Below are 13226 nucleotides of genomic sequence, written 5' to 3'. Positions count from 1 at the left end.
ATTTCCTTCAATCCTCCCTTTTTCTCTTCCACCTGAATTTATTCTTTTATACTTTTAACAGTTCATAACTGCCTATATTTTCTTTAGATTCCTGTGCAAGCAAGTTTTCATATTCTGAGTCTTCTTTCCCCAATGTTCCTTAAAGTATTGGGCCCATGGTCCTTCCTTCTACCAAAGAAGGTATAAGGAAACAACAGTAGTAGAAGAAAAACTTTTCAACACATAGTCCAGGTTCTAGAAACACGTCCAGTCCATTGAAGTTTTTCTCCCACTTAGATGGAATCAATTCAACAGGTGAGGCAGTTGAAATTTCATTTTCAGGCTGTCCAGCTGCAAGGTTTTTCACTGGAGAGGATATAATGGGACTTTCCATGGACTCATGCCTTGATTCCTTAAATCAGGAGGACTTGGCATGGTTGAGACCACTCAGGACTGGTATTTCTAGGTGACAGTTCTTTTTATCTGAATCCAGGAACAATGGCCAGAGACAGGTGGTAAGGCAGCCTGGGCCACATTATGCAAATACTGTAACTTTTTTCTCTTCTTCATTGACATTCTTGAACCTTCATGTAACAAAAGCCTCCCATTTCAAAGAAACAAAAACAACTTTCCAGTTGAGACCTATATTGACTTGGCCTCACCACTAAATGTTGTAAAGCTTTTTTTTTAACTTGAATTTTATCACATATTTGTTTAACTAAAGTATAAATACAACCATCCTGTTTTAGAAAATATTAATCATCCCTTGCGATCCCCCTTCAGTGGCTGCTTCTGTGTTCTAGCCATTGTTTTGTTGTTGTTGTTTTTTTCTTTTCAATATCCCTCTCCCATCTTTAGTACATTCTTGTTCCTTCAACATTCTAAGGCTTGTGTTAAGGCATACAATTCACACGTTTGGGCTGACCACGTTAATGGCAGTCTCCCTGCTTAATGCATGCAATTCACAAGTCTGTGCAAATCAACTTAAAACAACTTTCCTGTTTCTTTCTTCTATTATCCATTCCTTCCTTCCCTTCTTCCACTCTAGCATAACTTCTTTCTTTTCTTCTTCCACCAGTATTCAAGACTCCATAAACATACTTGGAGTCAGTGTATATTTTCTCCTTCTCCCTTTGTCATTTTTATACATTGCTTACATGACTCTAATGGTTGGACAGGTTTTAAGAGTATAATAAGAACCTCCCCCCCCCAAACATACCACCTTGTAATGTTCCAATACATCTTCTAAGACTTAATAACACACTCTCAATCTCACACCCTGTGCACTGAACACAATTAATACAGTGAGAGCAGCAACATCCACAAAGATACCCACAAAATCAGTACATGCGGGAGGCCAGGAGCACACTGGCCTGGTTTCAAGATCTGCATTTTATACCCCTACAATGCATGTCACATCTAAGAAGTTCTTTCATCTTTATAAATGTACTCTGAAGTTTTACTTTGTTAACCTGACCTCTTCCGTCCATCTGCTGTTATCTTAATCATTTGTAATTCTTTTCTACTCAAAGTGTAAGTTCCTATGTCCGGAGGATTTTTAGGCAGGAAATAGTAAACATTTGATCATATATTGGCATTGCATTGTTACATTTGTGTTACAGTGTTACATTTGTACTAAAGAGACAGTTTCATATAATGCCATTACATTTCTACAATTATTTCTACAATTATTAAAAGAATAACTTTTATTTCCTTCACATCTGACATTTTAAATTAAAAATCCCCAAATCTGCATAGGCAATACCTTCATTAGAATAAACAAGAGAGCAGGAAACAGTAGGTACATTGTCAAGCTCGCAAGGATTCTGTAAGGTTAAAATAGTTAACAAGAAAAAACACTGGGTGGAATTCAGAACTACACGACCCTCCTCCTGAGCAGAAACAAACTAGAAAACTGTTTGGCAACTATTTACAGGCACCAAGTTAATACATTATTTCTTTCACTGTAAAGAATTTGGATTTCGATTATGCAGTTCTCTTAACACTACCACAGAATACTAAATATAATAATACTAAATATAATAATAAGTCTGGGGGCTCGCTTATGGTACAAGTTGTGCGAACTCAGAAGCGGATCAAATAAACCTTGGTTCAGCTAAACAAGAGCAACAGCATTATGCGAACATGGCCAAAAGGTTAAACGTAAGACAGAATAAAGGGCATTAAAGGAACCATAAAGCAGAGTTTGCTGCCACATCACTCACGCCTAAGAAAGCGGAACGTAATGGGGACTATTGCCGAGGCCAATGTCAATCATATGACGGAAGCGGAGGCGTGAGACTTGCCTGCCCCCCGTCCTCCGCCCTCCCCCTAAGTTACCACGACGCCAGTGAAAGCTTTTGCCACGACAATAGAGCTCGTCTCCGGCTTTAAGCTCACCAAACCCCGCCTCCTGGCTTCAAGCCAATAGCGTTCGGTGTCCGTTCCTCTAAAGCATGACGTGGCTACATTCCGGAGTCATCACCCCCTCCCCTCAGTTAGTGGAAGAAAACGAAGCTGGAGCTGGGGGTTCCTCCTCCTGCCTGGTTATTGGTTAATCTAAGCTGAGGGGGCGGAGGTCTGAAGGAGCTCTTGATGGGTTGGTGTGAGAAGAAGGAAAAAGAGGAGCTGAGCTGATTTAGACGGGTTGTAAAAGGGGCTGCCTGACGCAACTGAGTGGCCGGCGAAACAGGCGAGGTTTGCTGTTTTCCTATAGCCAGCGTGGGGGCGAGCTATGAAAAAGGGAGGGCGAGGTGCATTTTTTAAAACTGAACATTTACATTGGGGAAAAGAGCCATATCGTCTGGAATTATTGTTCATTTGTATTAAACCTGCTGAATTATACTGTAATTGTGTTACGTTTCTAATTCTTATGTATGCTATTTAAAAGTTGCTGTTTAAAACCAAGCTCCTGTGGTTATGCCGGTTAATAACTTAAGTTATGGCATCGTGCATTCTAACCTAAGGAAAAGATGAGTGATCCTGATGGATGTGTATTTCTTAAACATTGCCACAAATGTCATCTTTATAAATAAGTATATAAGTTAATGCAATTCTACCTGAGAGTACGGTGCACTCAATACGACTAGGATAGCGCAGAACTTACACAGGATCACACTGATGCAGCACACCTGAGTTTAACCCTGTTAAACATTATATGCACAAATGTTGCAAAGTCAGATCATTTGAATGCTTCTACTCAGCCAGGGCAAATGCACAAGTAATCATTTCAGTGGATCTGTGAATTACAACAAAATATCCAGAATATTTTTATATTATTTGTCAAAAAAAAAGTGCAGTAGAATCTCTCCCATTTTTACATAGATAAAAATGTGAAAGAGAAGGATACTACCATAACCATTGCAGAGGTAATAGCATTTGGGGTGAAGAAAGATTAAATATTGGGCTGTCAGATAATCATTCCATATATATGTAAAATTGTGTTCAGTTTGCTTTATTAAAAATGAATGAACATTCATGCTAGTGACAAAGAGAAATCACTAAACTGCCAGTGCTTATATCTTGACTCATGGATGGTCTGCATGGCCATGTCTTTTTTCGTATCTTTTGCTTATGGGTTATTTTTTCATTTTTGTTTGTTCTGAATTGGGATAAAATAAAATTCTGTGTACAAATCTAAGCCTTTGAAAACTCTATTGTTGCTCTGGCTGAGATTTGAGGAATTGTATAGAATCCTATACACTCCATTAACTTAATGATCATTGGTACCATTTTGGACAGTGCTCACCATCTCTTGGAGAGAAAGGAATCCATTCTCCAGCAGATGGTTGGCACTGACAGAACTAAAGCAAACAATAGTGGAATTCATAAGTTAAATTCATACATTCATAATAATCACTCGATTTATATTCTGTCTTTATTTTGTACAATTCAGTGTACAATTTTTGAATTTATATTTAAATTCATAACTTCTGTTATTGTTTGATCATATTTGGACTCAGATACCTGTTATCAGATACCTATTATCTACTGCTCCAAAAGTCCATAACGTACAGTTTTAATGCATCTCATTTTATGTATTGGGTAGGATCAAGAAAATAAGTATTGGGTGCTTGCAGAAGACTGCAGCTTGTGCTTGTCTTATAGTTCTATATCAGAACCACATTTCATGTTAAACCGGGCACTGAAATTGAAAAGGGAGCACTAGGAAGAAGTTATTCACAGAAATATAGGAACCACACAGAAAAAAAAAATCTCTGTGAGGACTTTTCCCCCTGTAGACTGTTTTCAATATTCTTATTGTGTAACAGGAGTAGAGGAGACCTGGATGTGTATTGCAGTGTTCATGCTGCCATCCAGCATGCCTAATTTTTTTTTCTCAAAGTCCATGAAAGTTAACTCCAGAAATAAATGCTGGATAAAATGCAGACAACTCTCAGGCACAATGAGCTTCATAAATACATTTTTCTCTCTTATGCAGGATCATGGACAGCAACATCAATATCCATGAGCTCCGGCACTGCTTGGCTGAAGCAGGACAAAGTCACCTTCTTCAATTTTGGGAAGAATTAAATGAACTAGAAAAACAAGAACTATATAAAGAATTAAACACCATGGATCTCAAGGAGTTGGATCAGGCTTTCAAAAAAGCCATGTTAGATAGTGGCCATTTACCAGGGGAGGAAAGCATGGATGCAAAGATGGAACCTGTGCCACGTGAGGTTCTTGGGAGTACAACACGGGACCAAGCTCAGTTGCCAGTATGGGAGGAAGAAGGTAGGTATAAGGATCCAACCAGACACATAGGATAGTTTTAAGAAAGTAAATCTGCAGCATGACATGACATTGTCTAGAGCAGTGGTTCTTAACCTTTTTGAATGAATTGCCCCCTTGAGCCAATAAGGAAGTTGTCATCGCCCCCCTCCCCCAACATAACCTCTCAATCACAACATAGGAAATAATTCTTCAATTTATGCAAACACTTTTTTTGTTTTCTTTAAAATTGTCATTAGGACATATCGATGCAAATAATTTATTTCCAGTCTTTTTCCCATATCTTAACTGTGTGAAAAATTTTGGTGCCACCCGTCATTTTATTCCCAAACTTCGTGATACATGTATTTCATTATTATCTTATTTATTCAAGACACTTAAATGTAATGACCACTGAAAACAAAATTCAATCCACTAATAGCGAGCGATCTGATGTTTTTGTACGACAGATATACAGCGATTCACTGTACGAAAAAGTCTCAAAAGTGTCCCCAAAACTTCTCGCTCCATCGCCTCCATATTGCCCCCTTTTCGTTCCTTCGCCCCCACATCGCCCCTTTTCGTTCCATCGCCCCCCTGAAAAATGAAATCGCCCCCTGGGGGGCAATATCGCCCAGGTCTAGAGCAGACTTCCCCAATTAGCTGCTCTCCAGATGTTTTAGTCTATCACCTATGGAGAAAACCAGTTTGCAGAAGGCTGGCCTAGATAAACAAAAACTAAAGTAGGCTCTCTCCTAGTCCAGTTTAGTCAGGAGCTCCAAGGACCACCTCACTTCAACCATGAGCTACAAATATTCTTGTTTATTAGTTCAGTTTTTGCATATCATTTGGTAAATATTCATTAAAGTGGTTTCACCAATTAATGCAAATGGAATCCTGTCTGCAATATTAGTATTTATAAATCGAAGGACATAAAATATTAATATAAAATGTATCTCACCATATACAAATGTATGTGCTTAAATTTTTGTTTAAAAACCCAGAGTTGCCATTATGAAATCTGTGAAATGTTACACTTTCATCCTAAATCATAGTTTTTTGAACAAGCTGTAGTTGGCTGAATTACATACCATGCTATATCAAAACTAAGCGGTGTTAAAATGTTTCTGTTACATGAGCTTTGTAACGAAGCAGTACTTTTAACCTTCTAGATATAAGTTTGACATGATTATCAGGTGATTGCTTTCCTTATTATTATCAAAGTTAGATTCTTTACAGAAGCTAGGGATTGATAAACCAGAACAATGGACAGAAGCCAGCAAGATGAATTGCAGCAGAGTCAATGCAAAGCCCTACATTTGGATAGGAAAAATCAAAGGTTTGAATAATGGAGGGAATCATAATGAGCACCACTACTATACACAAAAAAATCTGGATGCTCAATATATCACAAGTTGAATATGAGCCAATGGCATGTTGCAGCTGCCAAAACAAGTAAATGCAATCTAGACCAGGGGTCTTCAAACTTGGCCCTTTTATGACTTGTGGACTTCAACCCCCAGAATTCCTCAGCCAGCATGGCTGGCTGAGGAATTCTGGGAATTGAAGTCCACAAGTCGTAAAAGGGCCAAGTTTGAAAATCCCTGATCTAGACTATACCAACAAAAGTACAGAATCCAAATCAAAAGAAGTAATTTTCCCTTTCTGTTTTGACCGCTTAAGCTATACCTAGAATATTACATAATTTCCTGGACATAACATTTTGGAAACAACATTGACAACAGAGCATGTCCCAGAAAGGGCAAATGAGATAATAAGAAACTGAACAAAAATGTACTGGCTATCGTTAGTCTAGAGAGAAGAAAATTGTGCAGTGCCACGATAGCTGTCTTCAAGTATTTGAGAGTCTACTCTAACACATGGAGGAAGAATTCTTCAGAAGACAACAAGAAACAATATCTTTAAATTATTGCACAACAGTTTTTATTTGAACATCAGCCTAATGTCAAAAGCCATTTAACAGTGAAACAGATTGCCCTGGGGAGGGCTGTATTTGGCTGAATGGCCATCTGTTGAAGATGTTATGCCTGTGGATTCCTGCACCGATCACAGCATTGGATTATATGATCTCTTTCAACTTTATATTCTATGATTTATGATAATTATTTAGTGAATTTAGTGTGTTTTGAAGAATGTTCAGCAATAACACTGAAGAAATATAAAACCTGAAGAAAGACTAGTATTACAGCTTGAATCAACTGAACTTGATAAACAAAACCTTTAACTTTAGCACACCCCTCCTCCTAGCCATTAGAATCCTGCATTGCTTGCAGGATAAGAACAAATCAAGCAAGGTGATTGTTTGAATTGAGAGATATTTAAAATGCTAGAAAGTGAGATTTTGGTAATACAGCATTCAGGCCATCGAACACTTGCAATATATGTAGGCACCACTGTGCTGCAGAAATTAAGTTTAAAAATTAACGTTGCTGTCTCATTATGCCAGTTGCTCATTTGTTTAAATCTACCTATAGAATCACTTGTAATGAAATGCTTCAGGAGTTTCAGGCACAACTGCAAGCAGGGAGTTATCTAGGAAGATTTTACCCCAGAGGTGTTACAAATAACCTTATATAAATGTTACTTGGGCAAGTATCTACTTTTGCATTCTGTGATCAGAAAGGCTAAAGTTTTTGTTTTAGAATAGGTGTTTTCCATCCTATGTTGACTTAGGCTTCTGCATAAAATATTATGTTGTAGTGAATTTTAATACAACTGTAGTACATTGCATGAGAACCAGTTTGGTGTAGTGATTAAGGCATCACACTAAAAGTGAGAGACCATATTCTAGTCCTGTCTTAGGCATACAGCCAGTCACTTTCTCTCAGCCCTAGGAAGGAGGCAATGGTAAACCACTTCTGAAAAACCTTGCGAAGAAAACTGCAGGAACTTGTCCAGGTAGTCTCTGAGAATCAGACACAATTAAAGAAAAAAAAGTATATTGCATACAAATTCTGAAAAGAGCATGTACAGTCCTCAGTTCTGCTTCTGAAAGATTAGCTGACATATTAGAATTGCAAAATGTTCAATCAATAAAACATTTTAATAGTACATTATTAAGGAAATTAATCTCAAAATGTACTTTAATCATTCTTATGCTGATCCATAACCATAATAAAGATTTTATTTCTTAAGAATTCAAGGTTGTTCTCCATCTAATAAATGCCATAATTTTACAAAGTCTTTATTTTCTGTACTGGTTGCTCAGTAGCTGAGGATGCTTTGTTTAATGAGAGGCACATGACAAGAATGGTCATTAATACAGTTTTCCTGTATTAGGGAATTCCCTGTGTTGGGAAATTTCCACTGAAACTACTGTAACTACTTTTTTTGAGAGAATGTAGTGATTTTTTAAAACTATTCTTAGTTTAATTTAGCACATCAGAGTTTTAGAAACAATAATGGTAATATCATTCTGAGATGCAGAAATTTTCCCCTCTGTGCTTACAGTACAATTTCTTGTGACTATGCTATTCAAAAATAGAATAAAATGTCAATAATAATAATAATAATAACAACAACAACAACAACTTTATTGTCACTTTGAAAGTACACCAATCGGCATACATCAAAATGAAATTTCATTGCATACAGCTCTCAAAGGGTCACCACCTCCGATATACACTCCTTGTTCATGGCCAGCTCAAGTTACAGATCTTCCATTTTAGTCTGTAGGGAGCGAACAATGGCAAACAGGACAGACGGAAACGGAGCTCCATGTGGATTAGCCCTCAAATTAGCTTGTATTCCTGCACAACAACCTCACCTCCTTTCCTTTTTCTGATCTTGTCTCTTCCATATTTCCTAAAGAGGCCTCACTCCTTTTCACCCCTGGAGAACGCTGCCGCCGCCACCAATTCCTCCAAAAGCCTCTCTCCCATCCTCTGGGCCTGCCGATAGCTTCATCCAGTTCCTTCACTCCATAAGCTCCGGGACCTCTTCTCCTCTGCCTCCTTTGGAAACAGCCCTTATTTGCAATAGAATCTGTCGCTGGGCCAGCAATCAGATCTTGCTGCCGGCAGAACAATTTCATGAACTGGATTTGAGGGGATCAGATTATTCCCTTTCATTTTTTCTATTTGGTTTAGGTCTCCGACAGATTTCTCAGAGCAAAGTTGCTGTTCTCCTGCTAGCTGGGGGACAAGGGACAAGGCTTGGTGTCTCGTATCCCAAAGGAATGTATGATGTCGGGTTACTCTCCCATAAAACTCTGTTCCAGATCCAGGCAGAGCGTATTTTAAAACTGCAGCAGCTAGCTGAAAAGCAACATGACCTTCAGTGTGTTATTCCATGGTAAGGATTTCTTGTCGTTTCAAAATGGATACATATCCTAGATGTGTTTGTGTCTGACTTTAATGAATTATGACTCTCTTGTTGTTCTGGGCAGGTATATAATGACCAGTGGCAGGACAATAGAATTGACTAAGGAATTTTTTTTAAAACACAAATACTTTGGTTTGAAGAAGGAGAATGTAATCTTTTTCAAACAAGGGATGCTACCTGCCATGGACTTCGGTGGGAAAATTTTCTTGGAAGAAAAGGGCAAAGTTTCTATGGCCCCAGGTAAGCTGTAGATCTATTCGGTTTATAGGAATGTATTAGTAACTCGAGATTGAATCAGACGTTAAAATCTTGTTTGAGTAATTATCCACAGTCTAAAAGCCTGAAGATATAGGCAGTCAATCAGATTACTCTGAAAAAGGTTGATTATTTTTGCTTATTGAAGTTAGCAGGGATCTCTGCACTAAAACGAGCAGAACACAAAGTTATTTCAGTAATAAATATCATTCCACAGCACAGGCAGTTCAGCTAACTTTTATATTTTAACAATCCATTAAATTTTTTGCATAAAAACAAATAGGAAATAATATTGATTTGAAAACTTTATTCAACAGTAAACAAGTATAGGTAGTCCTCATTTAACAACTGCAATTTTTTCCAGAGAAATGGTCACTAAGCAAGCCATGTGGCAGAGAGATGCTATGAAGATCACTGAATGCTGCTATCTCATTCAGATCAAATTCTCATGCAGCAATGCCGGCATTACTGCTACTGCAGTGTGTATTGTTGTCAAGTGCAAAAATTTGGACACAGGTGTGCACATTGGTCAGAAAATATTATTTTTTTTGTATCACTTACCATGTTTATTACTGTCATATTTGCAAATACTCACTATCTGAAGTAGTTACTAAATGAGGGCTACTTTTTAGACGCAGAAACAAAATGTTCCCCATTCATATTGCAAACCTTTCCACATCTGTATGTCGAATGTAGCTCGAAAAAAGTCAGAAATACTAAAAAAGAAACAAAAAATGAAGAAATAATAAAAAGTATCATTTTCTTTTCTTTCTAAAGATGGCAATGGGGGTCTGTACCGAGCTTTAGGGGCTCATCATATCATAGAGGACATGGAACATCGAGGAATTGGCAGCATACATGTCTATTGTGTGGATAATATTTTGGTAAAAGTTGCTGACCCTCGGTTCATTGGTTTTTGTATACAGAAAGGAGCAGACTGTGGAGCCAAGGTAACAAGTCTTTTACAGTGACTAAAGAGAATGAGTTGTGCCCTCCCTTTCTTAATCTTTATAATATAAAAAAATATTTGGAAAAAATAAACAACCAAGAACCTTATTGTTATCGTGATGAATATTCTACAACATATTTCTTGACTGCTGGTTCCTTTACTACTGTTGGTTACCCTAAAAGGCAAAAGATAATTACCACTTCAGTATTTTCATTGTCCATTCTAATGCTGGTTGATGTGCCTATTATCGTTAGCTTGGGCTTTGTATTTAATCTTAATTCCATTTTTTTCATTGTGCTCCTTGACTTTCATTAATAGAATCTATATTTTCAGTTAATTTCTATGGTCTATAATACACATAATAGCTTTACTTGTTTTCCTCTTTTTCCCATAATGTTCTCTTTTGCCAACCTTAAGTTAATACAATTCTTGTTGTTTTGATAGATAACAATTGGGTATAAATTTTTTTCTAATATTTCTACAGATAATGATCACATCAATATAATATTTCTTTTTTATCTAGTCATTCTGGTTGCCTCATCATAGATCCTGTTTACAGTTCTTGTTTACATTTGTTTTTCCCACAATGTCCAAGACATTCTTACTGGTTAAGATTTTCTCAAAGTTAATTACATTTAAATATTTAAGTCTATTTTTCTCATATAAGTTATCCCAATACTTTTACCTTTCTTAAGGAATAAATAAGACTAAAAAAAGAAAAAAGAATAAGAGTAAAGAAAAATAAAAAGATAGTATACTACTTAAAATACATGTTCCTCCTAAACTAATACATAATTATTTCTAAAATTTTCCATTCTGTTTTACCATGATTAAAATATGTTTAATCTTTAAATATTCCATTTAATAAATCCAGTCATCTAGTCTTTTAACTCTTATTCAAAACATTTTTATCCATTATAGCTTTCTTAAAGTCAATCACGTTTAAATATCTAAAACATTTCCTTTATATAAGCCATTCCAACTTTTTTATATTACTCATATCAAGAAATAAAATAAGAAGAGAGAAGAAAAAGTGAGTACTATGTTACTTGAGGGGCTCATCCCTCTTAAAATAAAATTCTTATCCAAAATCTTTCTATTTTTTTAACCATATTCAAATAGGCATTTCTTTTTTAAATATTCTCTCTGATAGGTCCCTTCATCTATTTTCTTAATATTCACTTTAGCCTTTTTCTTTTGCCAAGTATCTTTCTTAATCAATATGTTCTGCTGAATCAAAGAATCTTTCCATATTCTTGTAGATGTTACTGTAGATATAAAAAGCTAAGTCAAGTACAATGTTTTGTAGAAGGCTTTTGCCTTTCATCTTTGTTGAAAATCTTTTTCTTTCTTTTTCTCTCTGTTTCTCTTATCATTTCTTGTCTCTCCAGTTCTCGTGGTGTTCCTGACATCTCTGCAGTCCATTTTGTCCAATCTTTTTTCTTGTCCTCAAATTTGTTTTGTGGTCTTAAAGTATAAGTTGTTTTTCCATATCCAATATTTCTTGTGAATTTTTTCCACTTGAATTAAATTATACTTCTTTGTTTTGTTAGGTTCCATCTTTGAGTCTCTATCCTCAAATTTGTGTTCAGTTATCTGTTTTATCTGCTCCTTCTCTGTTGTTATTTTCTGGGATTTTTTTGTTGTAAAGTTAAATTGGAGATGGATTGGTTTATATTTTCAAAGTTATTTTGGATTTCTTTGTGGTTTGAAATCATTGTTGTTTGAATTAGTTGCAGCATATCATATATCTCCTCTTGTTTTTTCTTGATAAGTTCTTTCTGCTAGTCTCTGATTTTCCATGATAGCCAAAAATCAAGGTTTTCTTTTCTCTGCAAATAGCTTTGGAGTCACAGTTAAGTAGATGTTTGTAATCCAGAGAGTTCCAAAAAGTTTTTATCCTGAAGTTTATAATTATCTCTTTGTCTGCAGCCCAGATTGTTTTCTTTTTTTTTATCACAGCTGTTCTCTATTATTGGAGCTTTGAAGGTCACAGATTAGTTTTTTCCAGATTTTGCCAAATCCTGTATGAAAGCCATAGCTGTCATAGTCTTCATCCACCACTAGATGTCAGCTCCAGTTTATTTTTCAATTTTCAAAATAAACAGTTGTCTTTAAAATGAGAATCTTAACTATTCAGCAATTTCAAACTTATCCAAATTTAGGTTTTATATTCATTTCATTTCATTTTTATGTGTTTTGGTCCTCCATAAAAAGTTTAATTCGCCGCTTCCGTTAGTAAAAGGGTGGGGCAAAGATCCCCCTCCTTCACTTTTGGAGGTTTTTTTGCTTCTTGGGATTTTTTTTTCCAGGAAATTAGTTGATAAGTAGGATAGAGAAAATTGATGTTCTTACCCAGATACAGACACATTGTTTACAATCAGCTTAAAGTAGTACTTTTTGACTTTGGTTGCTTGTAGCTTGTGCTAGATTCTGAAGTTAGGCTAGCCTTTCTCCTGCTGGTTTCTGGAAGGCTTCTCCCGGACCGATCGGGTCAACCGCCATATCTCCATGGTCCATGGGACTTCCTTCTTTGCTGCCTCTTCGGGACAACTTCTACCACACTTAGGGTCCCCTAACAGGAAGAAAATCAGTCGTGGTGCAAGGAGCCCCGAAATCCCTTGGCTGCTGCACTACTGCGCAAAACCAGAAGTTAGTGAATGTTTTTTAAATGTAAACCCAGACAACACACTGTTTATCAAATATTAAAGTGACTATGTTAAAAAATCAATAAAATATATTATAGAATCTATATTTTCATCTATCAGAGAAGTGTCATCAACATGTCACAAGCTATTGATGTGTCTTCCTCCAATTTTAAAAGCTCATTTATATTTTCCCAATCCAACCTCTCTCAGTATATATCCAGCGTAAAGGTAGAGCATACAGCATTGTCTCAATCCTTTGCTGACCTGGAAGCAATCTGTCACATGTTCCATCCAGATTGTGATTGTAGGTTTCACATAGGAATTATGAGACATTCTGG

At 36.4% G+C, this 13226-nt stretch overlaps 1 protein-coding gene across 4 annotated transcripts in view; it reads left to right on the top strand.

Moving 5' to 3' along the window:
- The first annotated feature begins 2511 nt into the window (after positions 1 to 2511).
- Positions 2512 to 13226, top strand: part of UAP1 (UDP-N-acetylglucosamine pyrophosphorylase 1) — a 28238-nt gene continuing 17523 nt past the window's right edge. Inside the window, exons 1-5 of one of the 4 annotated variants that reach the window (XM_039348991.1) lie at positions 2512 to 2676; positions 4421 to 4716; positions 8802 to 9006; positions 9101 to 9276; positions 10069 to 10241. In XM_039348991.1, the coding sequence (XP_039204925.1) occupies positions 4425 to 4716; positions 8802 to 9006; positions 9101 to 9276; positions 10069 to 10241 (846 nt within the window). In that variant the 5' untranslated portion in view covers positions 2512 to 2676; positions 4421 to 4424. Of the gene's footprint in view, positions 2733 to 4420; positions 4717 to 8801; positions 9007 to 9100; positions 9277 to 10068; positions 10242 to 13226 lie in introns of all 4 variants that reach the window. The other 3 variants (XM_039348990.1, XM_039348987.1, XM_039348986.1) reach the window with 3 other exon arrangements.

Source organism: Crotalus tigris, unplaced genomic scaffold, assembly GCF_016545835.1.
Source record: "Crotalus tigris isolate CLP2741 ecotype Arizona unplaced genomic scaffold, ASM1654583v1 scf7180000018217.1405312, whole genome shotgun sequence".
NCBI lineage: Eukaryota > Metazoa > Chordata > Lepidosauria > Squamata > Viperidae > Crotalus > Crotalus tigris.
This window is presented reverse-complemented; position numbering and strand designations above follow the sequence as displayed.